This window comes from Phoca vitulina, unplaced genomic scaffold, assembly GCF_004348235.1.
Source record: "Phoca vitulina isolate PV1807 unplaced genomic scaffold, GSC_HSeal_1.0 scaffold10, whole genome shotgun sequence".
Lineage (NCBI taxonomy): Eukaryota > Metazoa > Chordata > Mammalia > Carnivora > Phocidae > Phoca > Phoca vitulina.
Genome location: NW_022589713.1, coordinates 40,708,578 through 40,728,429, shown reverse-complemented (window position 1 = coordinate 40,728,429; position 19,852 = coordinate 40,708,578). Strand labels below are relative to the sequence as shown.

Genomic DNA, 19,852 nt, shown 5'->3' with positions numbered 1-19,852 from the left:
AACATGAGGGGGGAAGGGGAGCGGGGCAGAGGGAGAGGGAGAGGCAGGCTCTCTGCAGAGCAAGGAGCCTGAGGACGCAGGGCTTGACCTGAGCCACCCAGGTGCTCCAGAAAGGCCTAATTCTAAATGGATAGATTAGAAGAAATAGTGTTCTCAGAGGACGAGATGCTCCAGAAACAAAATGGAATCCCAAGAACAGGGGCACGAAGGCTATAGCAGGTAGATCAATAGAATAAAGAAGAAAAAAATGATTCTACCTAGTGACGGAGAAAAAAAGGCTATCCAGTGAACTGGAGGTAGAGAAGATAAATGTTGACAGAGAAAGCTTGCAAATGACCATTCAGTGCTTTATATTTGTGTGTCAGTTATCATTTTATTGCCTCTTAGCTCCAAATGCACCCTTCAATATATGTTCTATGATAAACAACAGAATACTTTCTAAGTAGTTCTCCTTTAAAGTAAGTATGATGTTAAGTTTTCTCGGTAGAGGGTGCTGAAAGAACACTGCAGTAGAGGCTCTCCAATCATTTTAGGTGTAGGCTGGCGTTGGTGGTATAGGTGTGAGAACATCTGGTGGTGCTGACCCCAGCCATGGGGCAGAACACAGTCCTTATGTGACTCTGCAGCCTTGGTCTAGTAATAACTTTTCTGCAGTCCTCTTGACATGGTAACAAAAAGCCCCATACACAGTCTAAAAGCTTCCTGCCCATGCTGGTACCCAGACTCCCACTGCACACTATGCTACAGGTTACCAACTCCCCACTCCTGAATGCCTACACTCCAGAGGGTGGTCAATCGCCCGTCGGGCAGCTCCAAAGAAGCTCTAGGCTGGCCTAACCATCAAACTTCTCTGGGGTTGGTGGGCTGAACCACACCCTAATGAAATCTGAATCCTAAGTTTGTCCTTCCTTGAGTACTTTCCCTCAGCCTTAGCATATCATATAGGGCTTCCTTCTGTATTACTCTTCTATCATAGTTAATAGTTCTTTTTCTAAAACTCCCCTTATGTAATCTACTGTGACTGATTGGGCCCAGTCCTGCTACAATCTATTACCAAAAAACCAAAATATACTTATAACCACTAAATATAGTCCATACCCTGAAATTTCCTCAAACCCCAAAACCAACTGTATAGGCTGAAAGAGAATGAGAAAAGGAATCAGACATATTCTGCTGTATTTACCAATACACACAAAACTCTGCAAGGCTATGTTGGACACACAAATTATAACTCAGTCATGCCCCAAATGGAGAGGTAAGACACAAAAGCAAGAACTACAGTCAAAGCACAATATGACAGAAACCACATGGGTGAGTGTAGACACTGAGTGGCATAAGGTCCTTATAGATCCTGTTGGTAACAGAAATACAAGTCAGGAGGATGGTATATGACTAAGTGAGTGTTGAGGTCCAAATTTACAGTGGTAGGAATATAGACATAAAGGAGAGGCTATGTTTAAGGGCCAAATCAACATTTTTTTGGTGAACTACTAGAATTAGTAGTAGAGAAAAAGAAGTTGAGAACTCCTAGTTTCCTACCTTGAGGTATTACCCATCAGCAGGGAGGAGGAAGACCAAGAGATGGTAGGTTTGGATAGGGGTTTTTTTAACTCAGTCTTTGACATGTTAATATTAAAACTCCTGAATCAGAAATCTTCAACAATGGAACTAGAAATCAAGAGAAAAAAAAGGCTGGGAAATTCCAAATATTAGGAAACTAAACAACACGCTTCTAAAGAACCCATGGGTCAAAGAAGAAATCAAGAATTAGAAAAATACTTTAACTACATGACAATGAGAACACAACATACTGAAATATACAGAATGTAGCTAAAGCAATGATGAAAGTATAATTTAAATTTCATATTAGGGGGCGCCTGGGTGGCTCAGTCGTTAAGCTACTGCCTTTGGCTCAGGTCATGGTCCCAGGGTCCTGGGATCGAGCCCCGCATCGGGCTCCCTGCTCAGCAGGAAGCCTGCTTCTCCCTCTCCCACTCCCCCTGCTTGTGTTCCCTCTCTCGCTGTGTGTCCCTCTGTCAAATAAATAAAATCTTTAAAAATTAAAAAATAAAAAAAAAAAATTTCACATTAGAAAAACAGAAATAGCTATTATAAATAACTTAGGCTTCAAACTCAAGAAGCTATAAAGGGGGGCGCCTGGGTGGCTCAGTTGGTTAAGCGACTGCCTTCGGCTCAGGTCATGATCCTGGAGTCCCTGGATCGAGTCCCACATCGGGCTCCCTGCTCAGCAAGGAGCCTGCTTCTCCCTCTGACCCTCCCCCCTCTCATGTGCTCTCTCTCTCTCTCATTCTCTCTGTCTCAAATAAATAAATAAAATCTTTAAAAAAAAAAAAAAAAAAAAAAGAAGCTATAAAGGAGCAAACCAAATACAAAATAGAATAATAAAAGTCAAGAATTCAATGAAATAGAAACCAAATACAGAGAAAAATAAATGAAACCAAAAGGTGAATAAACTTTAACTAGACTGACCAAGAAAGAAGATACAAATGACCAATACTAGGAATGAGAGGTAACATCACTATAGACTGTACAGAAATTCAAAGAATTATAAAGGAGTATGATGAATAATTTGTGCCAACAAATATCATATACATGAAAAGAAAAATTTCAAAAAAGAAATACTTTACCAAATTATTCATAAAGAAACAAAATCAGAACAGAACTATGTCAATAAAAATTGAATTAGTAATTAAAAATCTTCCCAGGTTCAGATGGCTTCACTGGTGAAAAGTATCAACAGTTAAGGAATACATAATACCAATCTTATAAAGATTCTTTCAGAAAACAGAGGAGAAGGAAACACTTCCCTAATTATTTTAAGAGCCCAGTAGTAACTCTGATATCAAAGCCAGACAGGGGCGCCTGGGTAGCTAGGTCAGTTAAGCATCTGCCTTGGGCTCTGGTCATGATCCTGGGGTCCTGGGATCAAGCCCCTGGGATTGAACCCCACATCAGGGTCCCTGCTCAGCAGGGAGTCTGCTTCTCCCTCTCCTCCTGCCCCTCCCCCGCTTGTGCTCTCATGTGCGCGTGCACGCTCTCTCAAATAAATAAAATCTTAAAAAACAAACAACAAAAAAAACAAAAAACAAAGCCAGACAAAGATATCACAAGAAAAGAAAACTACATGTTAATATCCCTCATGGATACAGATGAAAAAATTCTTAACAAAATATAAATACAAAACCAACAATGTAAAAAAAAAGGATTATGTGTCATGAACATGGAATTGATTCCATGAATTCAAGGTTGTTTTAACATCTGAAAAAAAAAAATGCGGTGGTTCCCAAGTGAGGAATAGGGAGAAAGTACTCCTGGCATCTAGTGTGTGGAGGTAAGGGATGCACTAAACACTCTACAACACAAGAAATAACTGCCTGTCCCCAAATGTCAATAGTATTAAACTAGAGAAACCTTGAATTAATGTAATTAAGGACAAAACCATATGATCATATCAATAGATACAAAAAAGCTATTGACAAAATCTAACACCCATTCGTGATAAAAATTCTCAAACTAAAAATAAGAAAGCTTCCTTAAGTTATGATAAAGGACATCTAGAAAAAACAACTAACATCATACTTAATGGTGAAAGCTTGAATGCTTTCCCTTTAAAATCAGGAAGGAAAGGATAAAAAAATTCTCAATGCTTCTACTGAACACTGTGTTAGAGGTTCCAACCAGTATATAATGAGGCAAGAAAAAAAAATTTAATTTCTGCTCTTAGAAAGATATTGTTAAAAAAATAAAAGGACAAGCTACAAACCGGGAGCAAATGTTTACAAAACATACATCTGATAGAGAACTTGTTTCCAAAATATATAAAGAACTCTTACAGCTCAATAATAAGAAAACAACCCAACCAAAACGTAGGCAAAAGGTATGAACAGACATTTCACCAAAGAAGAATCAGAATGGAAAATAAGCATGAAAACATGCTCAATTGTTACTCACTGGAGAAAAGCAAATTAAAACCATGAGATACCACTACACACCTACTAGAATGGCTGAAATTTAAAAATCTGAACATACCACATGCTGGTAAAAGCAGAGTAAATGCAATGCCTCATACTTTGGTGGAGGGAATGAAAAATAACACAGCCATTCTGGAAAACTATTTGGCAGCTATTTATAAAATTAAACATGTACTTATATTACAAACCAGCAACCCCACACACCTAGGCATCTGTCCAAAAGGAATACTAATATATGCCCATATGCAGAACTGTATGCAAATATTTATAGCTAGTTTATTCATAAATGCCAAAAACTGGGAAACAAAATAAGCAATAGTATATCCATATAGTACCCCCATACTACTCAGCAATAAAAAGTAACAAACTACTAAAACATGCAACAACATGGATAACTCTCAAAAGTCTTATGTTAAGTGAAGTAAGCCATACATAAAGGGTCACCCCTCACTGTATGTTTCTACAACATGGCATTATGGAAAACAAACTCCCAAAAATATGAAGACAGAAATTAGATCTGCGGTTGCAAGAAATATGGGTTAAGGAGAGGACTGATTACAAAGGCAGGGGAGAAAACCTTAAAAAAAAATTTCTATAGGTCGCAATGATATGTACTGTTCTCAGTACTATTTTACTTGCATCAGCTCTGTTGTTGGTGAGTGGTAACACAGAGGTAAAAACAAACATGTACTCATCAATTTCTGTGTTCCTATAATGTTCTACACATTAACTTATTTAAACCATATAAGGTAGGTACTATTATTACTTCCATTTTATAGTTGATTTAATAGACATGGGGATGGTTTAAATAACTCCTAGTGATAAGAACTGAAATCCAGGAAAGAGGAAACCAGACCAGGGCAGTTTGGCTCCAAAGACTCTACTCTTAAGCACTTGATCCTGACAAAAAAAGGTTAGAAACTATAGAACACAAATTAGCATACACAAAAATGTCTGGAAATGGTGCTTTGAAAACAAAGTATTTAAAAAATTTTAAAGACTGTTGAGCAGTTTAAAAATAAACACACCAGATAAGGAATTAGCAGACAACTTAATGTAAAATGTTTCAGCTTCATGTCATTTGGCTACAAAAAACTTTTCAGAGTAGTCAGAGCTGTTATTATTTTTACTTTCAATTGGTAAAGATCAAATTTGACATAAACGTTAATTATCTAATGCAACTCTGTAGCTAAAACATTTTTTATATTTCATTTATAAGAAAAGTGAAGGATAGTAAAGTGTCAAACACCTTGCCACAAGTCAGAAAATGAGTTTTTATGCCAGAACTCCAAACCAACTCCTCATTTCAAATACTGGAGCTGCTTCTACTTTAAACCTAGTTTATTTTAAATATGTTGCTTTAAAAAACAGAACAAAGGAAAAACTCACAAAATAATCTTTTAGTCCTTAGTGAGTATGCTTTATCATTCTGTCAAGCTATTATTAAAAGCAATAGGATACTCATAATTTCCCCTACCAGCTCATCAACTTCATTTAAGTCTGTATAATCAACATATAAAATAGCACCAGTTCCACACTGTGTTCTACAAAATTACCTGTTGAATTAATAAAAAAAATTATGCGACTTAAAAAACAATGTTGTAATGGAGAATCCAATGCAAAATTCATATGGAAATACAAAGGACCTTAAATGTCCAAACAAAAATTATCAGTGTATAAAAGCTAGCATTATTTTAACTTTGATTTGTAACTCCAAATTTAGTTTTCTAGATACTTTAAGAGACTAATACAATCAAAACAATTATTAGTTTGTTTTTGCACACACAATGTATAAAAATTTAAATTTTGTGACATCAACAACCAAAAGGGGTAGGAAAAGAGTTGTAAGGAGATTTTTTATATACTATTAAAGATGAGCTAATATAAATTGAAATAAGAGTTTTATAATATTAGAATGCTAAATGTAACCCCCATGGTAACCACAAAGAAAACAGCAATATAATATATACCAAAAGGAAATGAGAAAGGCATTTAAACATTTCACTACAAAAAAAATCAACTCAACACAAAAGACAGTAATAAAGGAAATGAGGGACAGAAAAGCTACTAGGCATATAGAAAATAAATAGCAAAATGACAAATAAGATCTTTCTTATCAGGAATAAACGTAAATGGTTTAGTCAAGCTCTCCAATCAAAAGATAAAGCCTGGCATAATGGATAAAAACACATGGTCTAAACATATGCTCTCCACCAGGCACTCACTTTAGATCCAAAGACACAAATATATTCAAAGTTAAAGGATGTAAAAAGATATTCGATGCAAACAGTAACTAAAAGAGAACAGGTAACTATACTAATGACAGACACAACAAACTTTAAATCAAAAAAGGCTGCAAGACAAAAAAGGACAATGTATATTAATAAAACATTCAATACTCCAAGTATAACAATTACAACATTTAGACACTTAATGACAGACCATCAAAATATATGAAGCAAAAACTGACAGAAATTAAGAGAGAAATAGTTCTATAATAGTTGGAGACTTTAATACCCCACTCTCAATTGGTAGAACTAGACATAAGTAAAGAAACAGAGGACTTCACTCAATAGACCAACTAGACCCAATAAGATCAGGATACACATTCTTCTCAAGTGCACATGAACATTTTCTAGGATAGACCATATGTTAGGCTACAAATTAATTCTAAAGAGACAGAAGTCATAGAAAGTATATTCTCTGACCACAATGGGATGAAATTTGAAATCAATAATGGAAGTGAAATTAGAAAATTCACACATTTGTGGAAATGAAACAACACTTAAACAACCAATGGATGAAAGAAGGAATAACAAGGAAATTTAAAAAATACTTAAAGAGGAATGAAAACGAAAACACAACACACCAAAACTTATGGGATGCTGCAAAGCATTGCTAAGAGAAAAATTTATACCTATAAACATATACATTAAAGAACAGATCTCAAATTAACAACCTAACTGTAAAATTTAAGGAACTAGAAAGAGAACAAACTAAACCCAAAACTACTAGAATAAATAACATAATAAGTAAACTAGAGAATAAAAAAATAATAAAATTAGGACACCTGGGTGGCTCAGTTAATGTCTGCCTTCGGCTCAGGTCATGATCCCAGGGTCCTGGGATCAAGTCCCACATTGGGCTCATTGCTCAGTGTGGAGCTTGCTTCTCCCTCTACCTGCCGCTCCCCCTGCTTGTGTGCTCTCTCTCACAAATAAATAAATAAAATAAATCTTTAAAAAAAATAATAAAATCAATAAAACCGAAAAGTAGTCTTTGAAAGTATCAACAAAATTGACAAATCTTTAGCTAGACGAACTAAGAAAAAAAAAAGTCAAATTACTAAATCAGAAATAAAAATGGAAACGTTACTAATTCTGTAGAAATTAAAAGGATTATAAGGCAGTGCTATGAGTAACTGTACTCCAACAAAGTGGATAACCTATATGAAATGGGACAAATTCCTACAAATATAAAACCTACCAATACTAAATCATGCAGAAATAGAAAATCTGAATAGACCTGTAACTAATAGATTGGATTGGTAATCAAAAATCTTTCAACAAGGAAAAGCCTGGGACTTGATGGCTTCCTTGGTAAATTCTATAAAACATTAAAAGAAAGAATATCAATCCTCAAACTTTTCCAAAAACAACTGAAGAGGATGAAATCGTTCCTAATTCATTCTATCAGGCCAGCATTACCCTGGTATCAAAAACAGACAAAAAACACTAGAAGAAAACCTACTGACCAGTTATCACCTATGAACACTGATGTAAAAACCCTCAACAGAATACTAAAAACCAAATTCAGCAGCATGTTATAAGGAGAGAAGGAAAACAGCCAAGATAAAGAAAAAGGGTCATAAACCAAGTGATATAGAAGGCACTTAGAAAATCCAAGAAAAACAGTGAAACAAACTGATATTTAAAACTACAATCAAAAACAACTTCTCAGAGGGGCACCTGGTTGATTCAGTTGGTTAAGAAATCTGCGTTCAGCTCAGGTCATGATCCCAGAGTCCTGGGAATGAGCCTCTGCTCAGCAGGGAGCCTGCTTCTCCCTCTCCCTTTGCTCCTCCCCCTGCTCATGCGTGCCTGCACTCTCTCTCTCAAATAAATAAAATCTTAAAAACAAATAAACATGCAAAGACAACAGCAACAAAACAACTTCTCAGAAATAATACCAATCTACATGCTGAAAGGGATCAACATTACCAGAAAGGTCAGCTTTCAGACACATCTAGGAAATTTATTACTTTACTGATACAGAAAAAAAATCTCTATTACTTCAGGATTAGAAGACATTTCTTCCTTTTTTTTTTGCCCAAGAAGATTTATTTTTTTTAAGTTTATTTATTTATTTATTTGAGGGAGAGAGAGAGAGCATGCACGAGTTGGGGGAGCTAGGGAGACGGAGAAGCAGACTCCCTGCTGAGCAGGGAGTCCAATGAGAGGCTCAATCCCAAGACCCTGAGAGCATGACCTGAGCCGAAGGCAGATGCTTAACTGACTGAGCCACCCAGGCACCCCCATGTTTCTTATTAAACAATAAAATTAGGTTCTTGACAGTAGGAAACAAAATAAAGTGAGGGTGGTACAATTTCAAGAAATTCAAGCAAAGACTATATGGCCTAGAATTTTATATCAGTCCAACTATCAAGTATGAGGCTACAGAAAAACAGGTTTAAACATGCAAGGACTTGAGAAATACTGTACTTTGAGACCTTCCTAAGGTGTCTACTAGAGGAATACCTTGGTCCAACTGAGAAATATATATAAAAAATATTTTAAGGGGCACCTGGGTGGCTCAGTCTGTTGAGCAACCGACTCTTGGTTTCAGTTCAGGTCCTGATCTCATGGGTGGTGGGACTGGGCCACATCGGGCTCTGTGCTCAGTGCGGGGGTCTGCTTGAAGATTCTCTCCCTCTGCCCCCCCCCGACACGCACATGTGGAACACATGCTCTAAAATAAATAAACCTTTAAAAATATTTTTTAAATATACAAAATATGTATTAATACATATTACATACTTAGTAACATTATGTTAATATACAACATGTAATATAAAAGCCATATATGAAAAACCCACAGCAAACATACTCAATAGTAGAAGACTGAAGTTTTTCCTGTAAGATCTGGAATAAGACAAGGCCCACTTTTGCAACTTCTATTCAACATAATACAGTTGGCCCTTGAACAATGCAGGGGGGTTAGGGGCACTGGCCCCCACACAGTTGCAAATCTGCATATAACTTTTGACCCTCAAAAACTTAGCTACTAATAGCCTACTGTAGACTGGAACCTTACCCCTAATATAATCAGCTGGTTGACACATAGTTTATATGTTACATGTATTTTACAATGTATTCTTATAATAAAGTAAGCCAAAGAAAATATTTTAAAAATCATAAGGAGAATACATTTATATACTGTACTGTATTTCTTGGAAAAAAAAACCACTTAAGTGGATCCTCACAGTTCAAATCTGTGTTGTTCAACGGTCAGCTGTACTTGAAGTTCTAGTCAGAGCAATCAGGCAAGGAAAACAAAAGGCATCCAAATTAGAAAGAAGAAAAATGATTCCTATTTGCAGATAATACGTTTTCATATGTAGAAAACCCTAGATTCCACACACAGAAACTGTCAGACCTGACAAATGAATTCAGCTAAGCTGCAGGATACAAAGTCAATATATAAATATCAGTTGTATTTCTATACCAACAATTAACAATCTGAAACGGAAATTACTGAAAAAATTCAATTACAATAGCATCAAAAAGAATAAAATACTTATGAATTAACTAATGAGATAAAAGACTTAGAACAATGAAAACTCTAAAACACTGCTGTAAAAAATTAAAGACATAAATGGAAACATCCCATGTTCATTCATGAATTGAAAGACAGTATTAAGATGATAATACTACTCAAAGTGATCTACAAAGTCAATGTAATCTGATTCAAGATCCCAATGATGTTTTTTGCAGAAGTAAAAAATCCATTCTAAAATTCATATAGCATCTCTAAAGACCCCTAATAAACAAAAGCATCTTGAAAAAGTTTAAGCTAGAGAAAACACACTTCCTGATTTTCAACTAGGATGCCAAGACCATTCAATGGGGAAAGGACAATCTTCAATAAATGGTGCTGGGAAAGCGGGACATCTGTGCAAAATAATGAAGTTGAACCCTTACTTAACACCATATACAAGATTAACTCAAAAAGATCTAAATGTAAGACCTAAAACTCTTAGAAGAAAACACAGGGCAAAAAGCTTCATCACATTAAATTTGGCAATGATTTCTCAGATAAGACACCAAAGGCAAAGCAGCAAAAGAAAAGACAGACAAATTGGACTTCAGGGAAAATTAAAAATTGTCAAAAGACAATACAATAAAAAAGGTAACTCATAGAATGGGAGAAAATATTCAGAAGTCATGTATCTTATAATGGATTCATATTGAGAATATATAGAGAACTCCTAAAACAGATCAACAACAAAAACCTGATTCAAAAATGGGCAAAGGACTTGAATAAACATTTCCCCAGATATACAAATGGCCTTTTTTTTTTTCTTTTAAAGATTTTATTTATTTATTTGAGAGAGAGAGAGTGAGAGAGAGAGCCCAAGAGGGAGTAGGGTCAGAGGGAGAAGCAGACTCCCTGCTGAGCAGGGAGCCCGACGTGGGACTCAATCCCAGGACTCCGGGATCATGACCTGAGCCGAAGGCAGTCGCTTAACCAACTGAGCCACCCAGGTACCCTACAAATGGCCTTTTAACCACAAGCAAAGAAGCTCAACATCATTAGGTACCAGGAAAGTGAAAACCAAAACCAAAACCAAAACCACAATGAGATACCATCTCATACCCATTAAGATAGCTACTATCCAAAAAAAAAAAAAAAAAAAAGAAGAAGAAGAAGAAGAAAAAGAAAATAACAGGTGTTGACAAGGATGTGGAAAAACTGGAACCCTTGTGTACTGCTAATGGGAATGTAAACTGGTACAGTGGCTATGGAAAACAGAATGGTAGTTCCTCAAAAAATGGAAAACAGAATTATCAAATGATCTGGCATTTCAAACTTCTGGGTATATACCGCAAAGAAATGCAAATATTATCTCACAGATATCTGTACACCTATGTTCATAGCAACATTATTCACAATAGTTAAAATACAAAACAACCCATGTGTCCATCAACAGATGAAATGGATAAACAAAATGCAGTATATAAACAGAATGGAATGTTATTCAGCCTTAAAAAGGAAGGAAATTTTGACATATGCTTACAACATTTATAAACCTTGAGGACATTATATTATGCTAAGTAAAATAAGCCAGTGACAAAAAGACAAAAACCATATGATTCCACTTATATGAGATACTCAGGGTAATCAAAACCACAGAGACCAAAAGTAGAATGGTGGTTGTCTAGGGACAGGGGAGGGAAGAATGGGGAATTACTGTTTAATGGATATAGTTTCAAGTTTCATAAGGTGAAAAGTTATAAAGATGGATAGTAGTGATGGTGAATGTATTTAATGTACTTATAAATGGTTAAATTTTATGTGTATTTTACAATAAAAACAAACCATGAGATATGACCTCATACCAACAGGTGACATATTAAAAACACACACACAGAAAAAAATAAGTATTGGCAAGGATTTAGAGAAATTAAAACTTTCCTAAATTGTTGGTAGGAATGTAGCATGGTGCCACCAGGCACACCAGGATATATTATTTTTGATTATTATTATTATTTTTTAAATTACAAAATATATAGAAGAGTAAAGAATAGCCACACAGACTTCTAAATGAGAATACTTATTTGCTTCAGATGATTTTATTAAAAATTTTAACAACATAGTTGAACCTCCCTTAAAATTCCTTCCTCAAAATCACTCACTCATACTGAGAATACCTACTACCATGTACATGATGGATATATATGCTATATTTTTATACACAACATATGGTATGATTTGTACTGTTTAAAATTTAAATAAAGATATCATACTGTACATATTGCACCTCAACTTATTTTTCCACTTGGCATTATATTATAAAGATCTATCAACATTCATACATACTTTTAAAATTTTTTAAATTGTATGTTAAAAGGCCTGAAACAGATGTTCCAAATTTTGTGTTTTTTCTTCATATGCACAAAATAAAGACTATGTTTTTAAACATTTTTGGATGAATACAGCAGCATTAGCAGCATCCTACTGCTTGTCATCATATTCATCTCCATGGGTGTTTTCTTCTGAAACTCAAAATCAAGCAACCATCTACACTGTTGACTAAAACATTCTCCTCTGAAATTTCTTGCCAAAGTAAAAATTTCCAAGGGCTAAGTAATTTTAAAAGATGTAATTATTAAAGAGAAAATAACACTTCCAATTCACCTAGATACCTAAAAATATACTTAACATATAAAAAAGTATTCACATGTAAAAAATTTGGCAATTTTCAACACTGAAAAAGTATGAGCATAGGCTACAGGTAAAATAAAATAAATGCAAGCTTTAAGTTGAAGCCAGTACTAAGTAACTTCCTTTTACATGTTAAAAAGAATATTAAGTTTAGATAACTTGGCAACATACTTCTGGTTTCTGGTTCCAAATGTAAGGAACCATTCTATCCTAACAAAAAGTAAAAAGCTGAACAGTCGAAAAATCAATAACTCTAATCAACAAGATTAGAGACACACAGGGGTGTGTGGGTAGCTCAGTCATTTAAGCGTCTGCCTTGGGCTCGGGTCATGATCCCGGGGTCCTGGGATCGAGTCCCACATCAAGCTCCCTGCTCAGCGGGGAGCCTGCTTCTCCCTCTGCCTGCTGCTCTGTATCTCTCCCACAAATAAATAAATCTTAAAAAAAAGAGAGAGATTAGAGACACATGCAAACACACAGTCACACGAATGGGAATTGATATGGGAAACAGTATGAGACACAGAACACAGGAAAACCTAAACTGTTTGAGGAATGGCTGGAAGCTCAGTGTGGAAACTTAAAAAGTACAGGGTGGACCCAGTCATACAAAGGCCCCCACAATTCTGTGGGATTTACCTCCAGGGTCTCCACCAGGTTCTTACAAGTAAATGTAAGAAACAAATCCCCTTGTTTCCAGCACAAGGAAGGGAAAAGGAACCATTTTGAAATATGCCTGAGCATTCTGTTCTTAACAAGGCCTATCCTGGGGCGCTTGGGTGGCTCAGTTGGTTAAGCAACTGCCTTCGGCTCAGGTCATGATCCCAGAGTCCTGGGATCGAGCCCCACGTCGGGCTCCCTGCTCATTGGGGAGTCTGCTTCTCCCTCTCCCTGCTGCTCTGCCTACTTGTGCTCTCTAACAAATAAATAAACAAAAAATCTTAAAAAAATAAATAAATAAAACAAGGCCTATCCTTGGAGAAACTTACGTCAGGGAGGGGAATATCCAACTCCAGTCAGCTCCAGCCAACCCTGTCTACTTAAGTAAGGCAGGGGGGAGAAGGGCAACACATAAAGTTTACAATCCTGCTTATTAAAAGACTCAGACCTAATCTTACAACTACAGAATGCTTTCCCTCTCCACACACCTTAACTCCACATTACTAAAGGCTTATTTACCATAATTCCTTTTACCTAGTACATGAGGAGAAGAAAGAGAGAAAGAATAGAGTATTTGAAACAATAATGATAGAGAATTTCCCCAAACTAATGTCAGACACCAAACCATAGATCCAGGAAATTCAAGCACTAAAGAATAAATGCCAAAAAAAATCCAACTACCCTGTACCAGGCACATCTCTGTCAAACTACAGAAAATTAAAAATAAAAATCCTGAAAGAAGCCAAAAGAAAGACACCTTACCTAGAGAGGAACAAAGAATTATATGACATCTACTCAGAAACCAACCAAGCAAGCAAGAATAGAACAGAATCAGATATTTAAAGTACTGAGAGGGAAAAACACCAACCCAGAATTCTGTACCCTGTGAAATTATCCTTCAGAATTTAAGGAGAAATAAGGACTTTTCCAGACAAACAAAAATTGAGAGGATTTGTTGACAGTAGACCTGCCTTGGAATAAACATTAAAAGTTCTTTAGTGAGAAGAAAAATAACATAGATCAGAAACTAAGATCTACATAAAGAAAGTAAGAGCACTGAAGATGGAATAAATTAAAATAAAAACTATTTCAGGGTGCCTGAGTGGCTCGGTTGGTTATGCATCTGCCTTCGGCTCAGATCATGACCCCAGGACCCTGGGACCAAGCCCCTCATCGGGCTCCCTGCTCAGTAGGGAGTCTGCTTCTCCTTCTCCCTCTGTCCCTCCCCCTGCTCATGCTCTCTCTCTCTCTCAAATAAAATCTTAAAAAAACACTATTTCTCATTCTTAATTGAGCTAACGCATAAGTTTTTTGAAAATAATACCAACTATGTATTCTATTATGTATGCTAGTGAGTATACCTTACATATATATATGATTATGTATGCATGAAATGAATGACAGTAATGATACAGGGAACAAGAGGGAGGAATTAGGATTATGTTATTATAAAGTACTCACACTGCCTGTGAAGTGGTACAGTGTTCTTTGAAAGGCGACTTGGAATAGTTGTAAATGTATGCTGCAAACTCTATGACAACCACTAAAACAATAAAAAACAAAACAAAAACTGATACGCTAAGAAAGGAGAGAAAATGGAATCCTACAAAATGTTCACTTAAAACCGTAAGAGGCAGAAAAAGAGTGAAGGGCAAAAAAAGAAACAAAGATCAAGGTAATAAATAGAAAACAGTAAGACATTTAGTATAAATATTAATCCAACTGCATCAATAATCACTTTGAATGTCAATAGTCTAAATGCACCCATTAAAAAACGAATTGACAGGGTGGATCTAAAAACAAGACCTAAATATACGCTGTCTGCAAGAAACCTAGTTTAAATATGAAGATATATATAAATTAAAAATAAACAGATGGCAAAAAAATGTACAATGCTAACACTAATCAAAAGAAAGCAGGAGTAGCTATATTAATTTCAGATCAGACTTCAAAGCAAGTAAAGTTATCAGGGATAATAAAAGGCATTACATAAAGATAAAGGGATTAATTCTTCAAGAAGACATAACAACCCTTAAAGTCTATGCACATAACAACAGAGCATCAAACTAAGCGAGGAAAAAACTGATAGAAATGCAAGGAGAAATGGATGAATCCACTATCATAATTGGAGACTTCAAAACTTCTGTGTCTCAGAAACGGACAGAAGCAGCAGCTAATCAGTAAGGATGTAGGTGAAACTCAAAATCATCAATAAACTAGGTATCCTGGATCTACAAACTACTTCATCTACAAGCAGGAAAATATACATTCTTCTCAAGGCCACATGGAACATTCACTATAAAATACATCTTAACAAATTTAAAGAATAGAAGTCACATAATGTGCATTCTTAGCCCACAAAGGAATCAAACTAAAAAATCAGTAACAGAAAGATAACTAAAGAACTGGGATTAAACAACATGCTTCTAAGTAACACATGGGTCAAAGATTAACTCTCAAGAAAAAATTAAAAATATTAACAAAGTTAAAAATAAAAACACAACTTATTAAAATTTGTGGGATACAGAAATAGCAGTGCTTATAGGGAAATTTATAGCACTGAATGCATATATATTAAAAAAGAAAGATCTAAATCAGTAACCTAAGTTTCTACCTTAGGAAACTAGAAAAAAAAAAAAAAGGACAATTTAAATCCAAAGGAAGTAGAAGAAAAAAGAATTACAACAGAAATCAAAAAACAGAAAACAATAGAGGAAAAAATCAATGAAACCAAAGACTGGTTATTTGAAAGATCAACAAAATCAATAAGCCTCTAGACAAAGAAAAAAAGGAGGACATAAATTACTACTAGAAATAAAAGAAGTGATGTCACTACAGATCCCACAGACAGTTTATTAAAAGGATAGTAAAGGAATACTAGGAACAATCTAATGCCCACAAATTTGATAACCTAAATGAAATGGACCAATTCCTTGAAAGAGAAATGTGCCAAAACTCGCACAAGGAGCCAATCTAAATAAGCCTGTATCTATTAAATAAATTCACCCCGCAATTAATAATAACCTTCCAAAATAGAAAGCACCAGGCCAAAGTGGGTTCATTGGTAAATTCTACCAAACATTTAAGGAAGAAATTATACCAATTCTCTGTAATCTTTCAGAAAATATAAGTGAAGGGAATACTTTCCTAACTCATTCTATGAGACCAGTATTATCCTAACATCAAAACCAAGCAAAGACATTACAAAAAAACTACAGACCAATATGTATCATAAATACAGATGTAAAAATCCTCAACAGAATAATAGGAAATCAAATCCAACAATGTATTATAAGAATTATATGCCATGACCAAGTGAGATTTATCTCTGGTATGAAAAGCTGGTTCAACATTTGAAAATTAATTAATGTATCACATCAAAAAAAGGGGGGGAAATTACCAATAGCTACAGAAAAAACATCTGACACAATCCATCCATTCATGATAAAAATCTATCAGCAAGCTAATAATAGAGTGGAACTTCTTCAAGTTGATAAATATCTACCAAAAATCTGCAGCTAACATCATACTTAATGTTGAGAAGCTCAAAGCTTTCCCACTAAGCTCAAGAACAAGGCAAGGATGTTCCCTCTCACCACTTCTTTTGAACATTGTACTGTAAGTACTAGCTAATGCAAAAAGACAATAACAGGTATATAGATTGGGAAGAAATAACTTGGAAACAGCAAAATAATGCTAGTTTTGCAACAGAATTCAAAATCCCAAGTCATTAAATCACATTTCAACCTTTCTAAGTATTTTTGGCCCCTTTCTCGACTCAAAAAGAAACAAACAAACCACTAGATGGCTTTTTGATAACCTCTTTTTTGGAGCTATGACATAAAAAGTAAGGATATATTATCATCATCTGTAAAACAGGCATAACAGGATTGTTGAAAACAATCATATACACATGGGGGAGTGGGGGTGAGGGAGAGTGTGCACAGCAGCAGTACATGACATTTTTAAATGTTATTCATTATTAAGTTTACTATGAACAGTAATAGATCCCTGTATGGAACTATAATTGATAAAGGACAAATGTGTACAACCTACAGCATTTCCACACAAAGTTCATGAGTATTAAATGGAAGCAAAACATTGTTACTTACCCACAAGTAGTATGTGAACTGAAGTGCAAAAATAGCAATGCCTTCATTATCAAAGGAGCCAGCTACTGACCGAGAAATGTAACCTGGTACAATAGCAATAAAACAAGCAGCTAAAAGTCCTGCTCCTTGGTTCCAAAGTTCTCTGGTAAGCAGGAAAGTAGATATAGATGTAAGGCCGCTAAAAGTCGGTGCAAGGAACACACATACATCTCTTATATGAACTGTTATGTTCAATGTATTTAAAATCCAATGGATAAGGCCAGCTGTTATCATCAACCCTGGGTAAACCTAGGAAGATAAAAATGGAAAATTTAATTACATATAAAATGAGGTAGCTCAAAACACTAACATGAGTTCTTTTATTATTACACACTGTTTTTTATAGTAAGCTTGAGAATAAGGTCTCAAAACAGTTTGCCTTCTTCACCACATTCCTATACAACAAAATTAAACGTTCTTTTATATTGGATACAAAGGAAAAGCTCATATATGGAGCAACAGATATTTAAATAAAGGAAGATCAGACAAAATGAATCATTAAAAATGAAAATGTTTAGAAATGAAAAACAGTAGGCAACTTTCTTATTAATTCTACTCACTATTTTTTCACTATAAAACAGGGTCCTAGTCTAACTTACTCTTAAATTTAGGGTTTTAACATGCTCCAACTTTGCCCACACTTTTATGTATATAAGGGAATGAGAAAAAAAAGAGAAGATAAGAAAAGTTACGTGCAATATTATGTAAGTATCTTCCCTCCCTTCAAAGCCAAGATTTGGAATGTAAACAACTCTAGCTAGGGACAAAAAACCTAGTCAGCTGATGAATTCAAAGAAATGTTTTTGGACTCCTGGAAGGTTGAACATTTTTACACCACTTAAGGTATTTAAGGATGGAAGAGAATAATAATAAACTAGAAGAAGCCAGTTAACAGTTATACTCCTTACCCTCATCCTGAAAGAGGAAGATGAGAAAAGTAAGTAGGATATTATTTTTGAGCTATTGACAGCTGATTAAAATGTGTAATTACATTTCCATCCTTATCTAAATCCTAAAAGATTCTTTCCTTTCTCCATCACAGAAACTACAAAAAAAAGTTATAAATTTCCTTTCCTAGCAATACTATTTAAAACTGCAAACTCCCTATGGTCTTTACCCCTTTCCCTTGCTTTTTCTCCCTCATACTTATCACCATTTCACATACTTTTTATGTTACTTACTTTATTGTCTATTAACTCAACACCCTCACAAGAATATAAGCTCTGGAAGAGCAGGAAAATTTTCCTCAGCACCCAGAACAATGATTGGCACAAAATGGACACACAATACCTGTTGAGTTGCATGGAAGGAGGATAGAATTAAAGAAGGGTGTAAAGTGTGGCAATCATCACAATTCTTAAAAATTAAAATTTTGTTCCTTTTCACATATAATACCAGGTTCCAGTGTATGATTTTGACAGTCATATTCAAAGAAAATGAAAAAAAATCCAAATACCTCTAAAGGTAGTCAATACATCCACGATAATATGGTAGACTAAACTGACACAAAATACAGCCAAAACACATACAACTATAGGATCAAAGGACCTTAAAAACCAGCCAACCAAACAAAAAACCTGTCTAACAACAACAAAAAAACATATTTAAGCTCAAAAGAAAGAGAACTCTCCAAAAATAAAGAGGGAATTCAAAGTAGGTACTGAAGCCAAGGGAGCCCAAAAGAGGAAAAAAGCACTCCAGCCGATACACACCTTAGGTTGGTAGGATTATTGCTCAATACAGGGATCAGAGAAAATGCCTAATTCCCGGCACAAATCCAGGGCCTGTTTATGAAACTAGACAAATTATACCCATCCACCAAGGGAAGCAGTAAGGAACTTTATGCCTTACTTCCAAAGCTTTGAATAGAAACAAAATGAGAAATAAACTCATTCAATACATTTATGAATATGGGTTCCACATTTATAACAACTTCAGGTGTGAGAAACTTCAAGCTAAGAAATAACCTCTGAAAACTGTCCTAGAACCAGTGAAACCCCTATGGGCTCTAGTGAAAGCAAATGAGAAAGATTATTATAGAAATGGTCCTAAATACTAGGGACACCAGGAGTCTCAGAAAACAAACCTCTAGTAAGTATGCATTCAAAATAAAAAGTTATAAACACACCCAGAAACAAACTGTAGTCATCAAATATTACAATAAGGTACATAACAGGATTAGCACCATGAAGTGCAGATAATAGTCATCTATCACATCTCTTACCACTCAATACCTTCCTAATTTGCCCTGGAGACCACGACTCCTCTCCTTCTATCTCTGTTTACATTAAGGATAAGAAAATGCCCCAGATTAGAAACAACATCTTACTATCACGGAGAACATATTCTTTCCAAACAGAGAGGGAACATTTAAAAATGTGGCTATATGCTAGGCCACAAATCAAGTCTCAATAAATTTCAAAGGACTGAAATTACAGAATTTGCTCTCTAACCATAATATAAAGCAAAAAAAGATAACCAGGAAGTCCTCTTACGTTTAAAAGTTAAATACAATTCTAAATAACCCATGAAGCAGCAGGAATGATAAGGGGAATTGAAATAAATTTCAACTTGAATGAAAATAAAAGTACTACGTATCAAAACTTA

General features: G+C 35.2%; 1 protein-coding gene across 1 annotated transcript in view; it reads right to left on the bottom strand.

Annotated features, from left to right (window-relative positions):
• The window catches only part of STT3B (STT3 oligosaccharyltransferase complex catalytic subunit B), a 99,095-nt gene that overhangs the window by 38,177 nt on the left and 41,066 nt on the right, over positions 1–19,852 (bottom strand). The window contains exon 3 of the mRNA XM_032408849.1: positions 17,207–17,494. Coding sequence (XP_032264740.1) covers positions 17,207–17,494 — 288 coding nt within the window. The remainder of the gene's footprint in view (positions 1–17,206; positions 17,495–19,852) is intronic.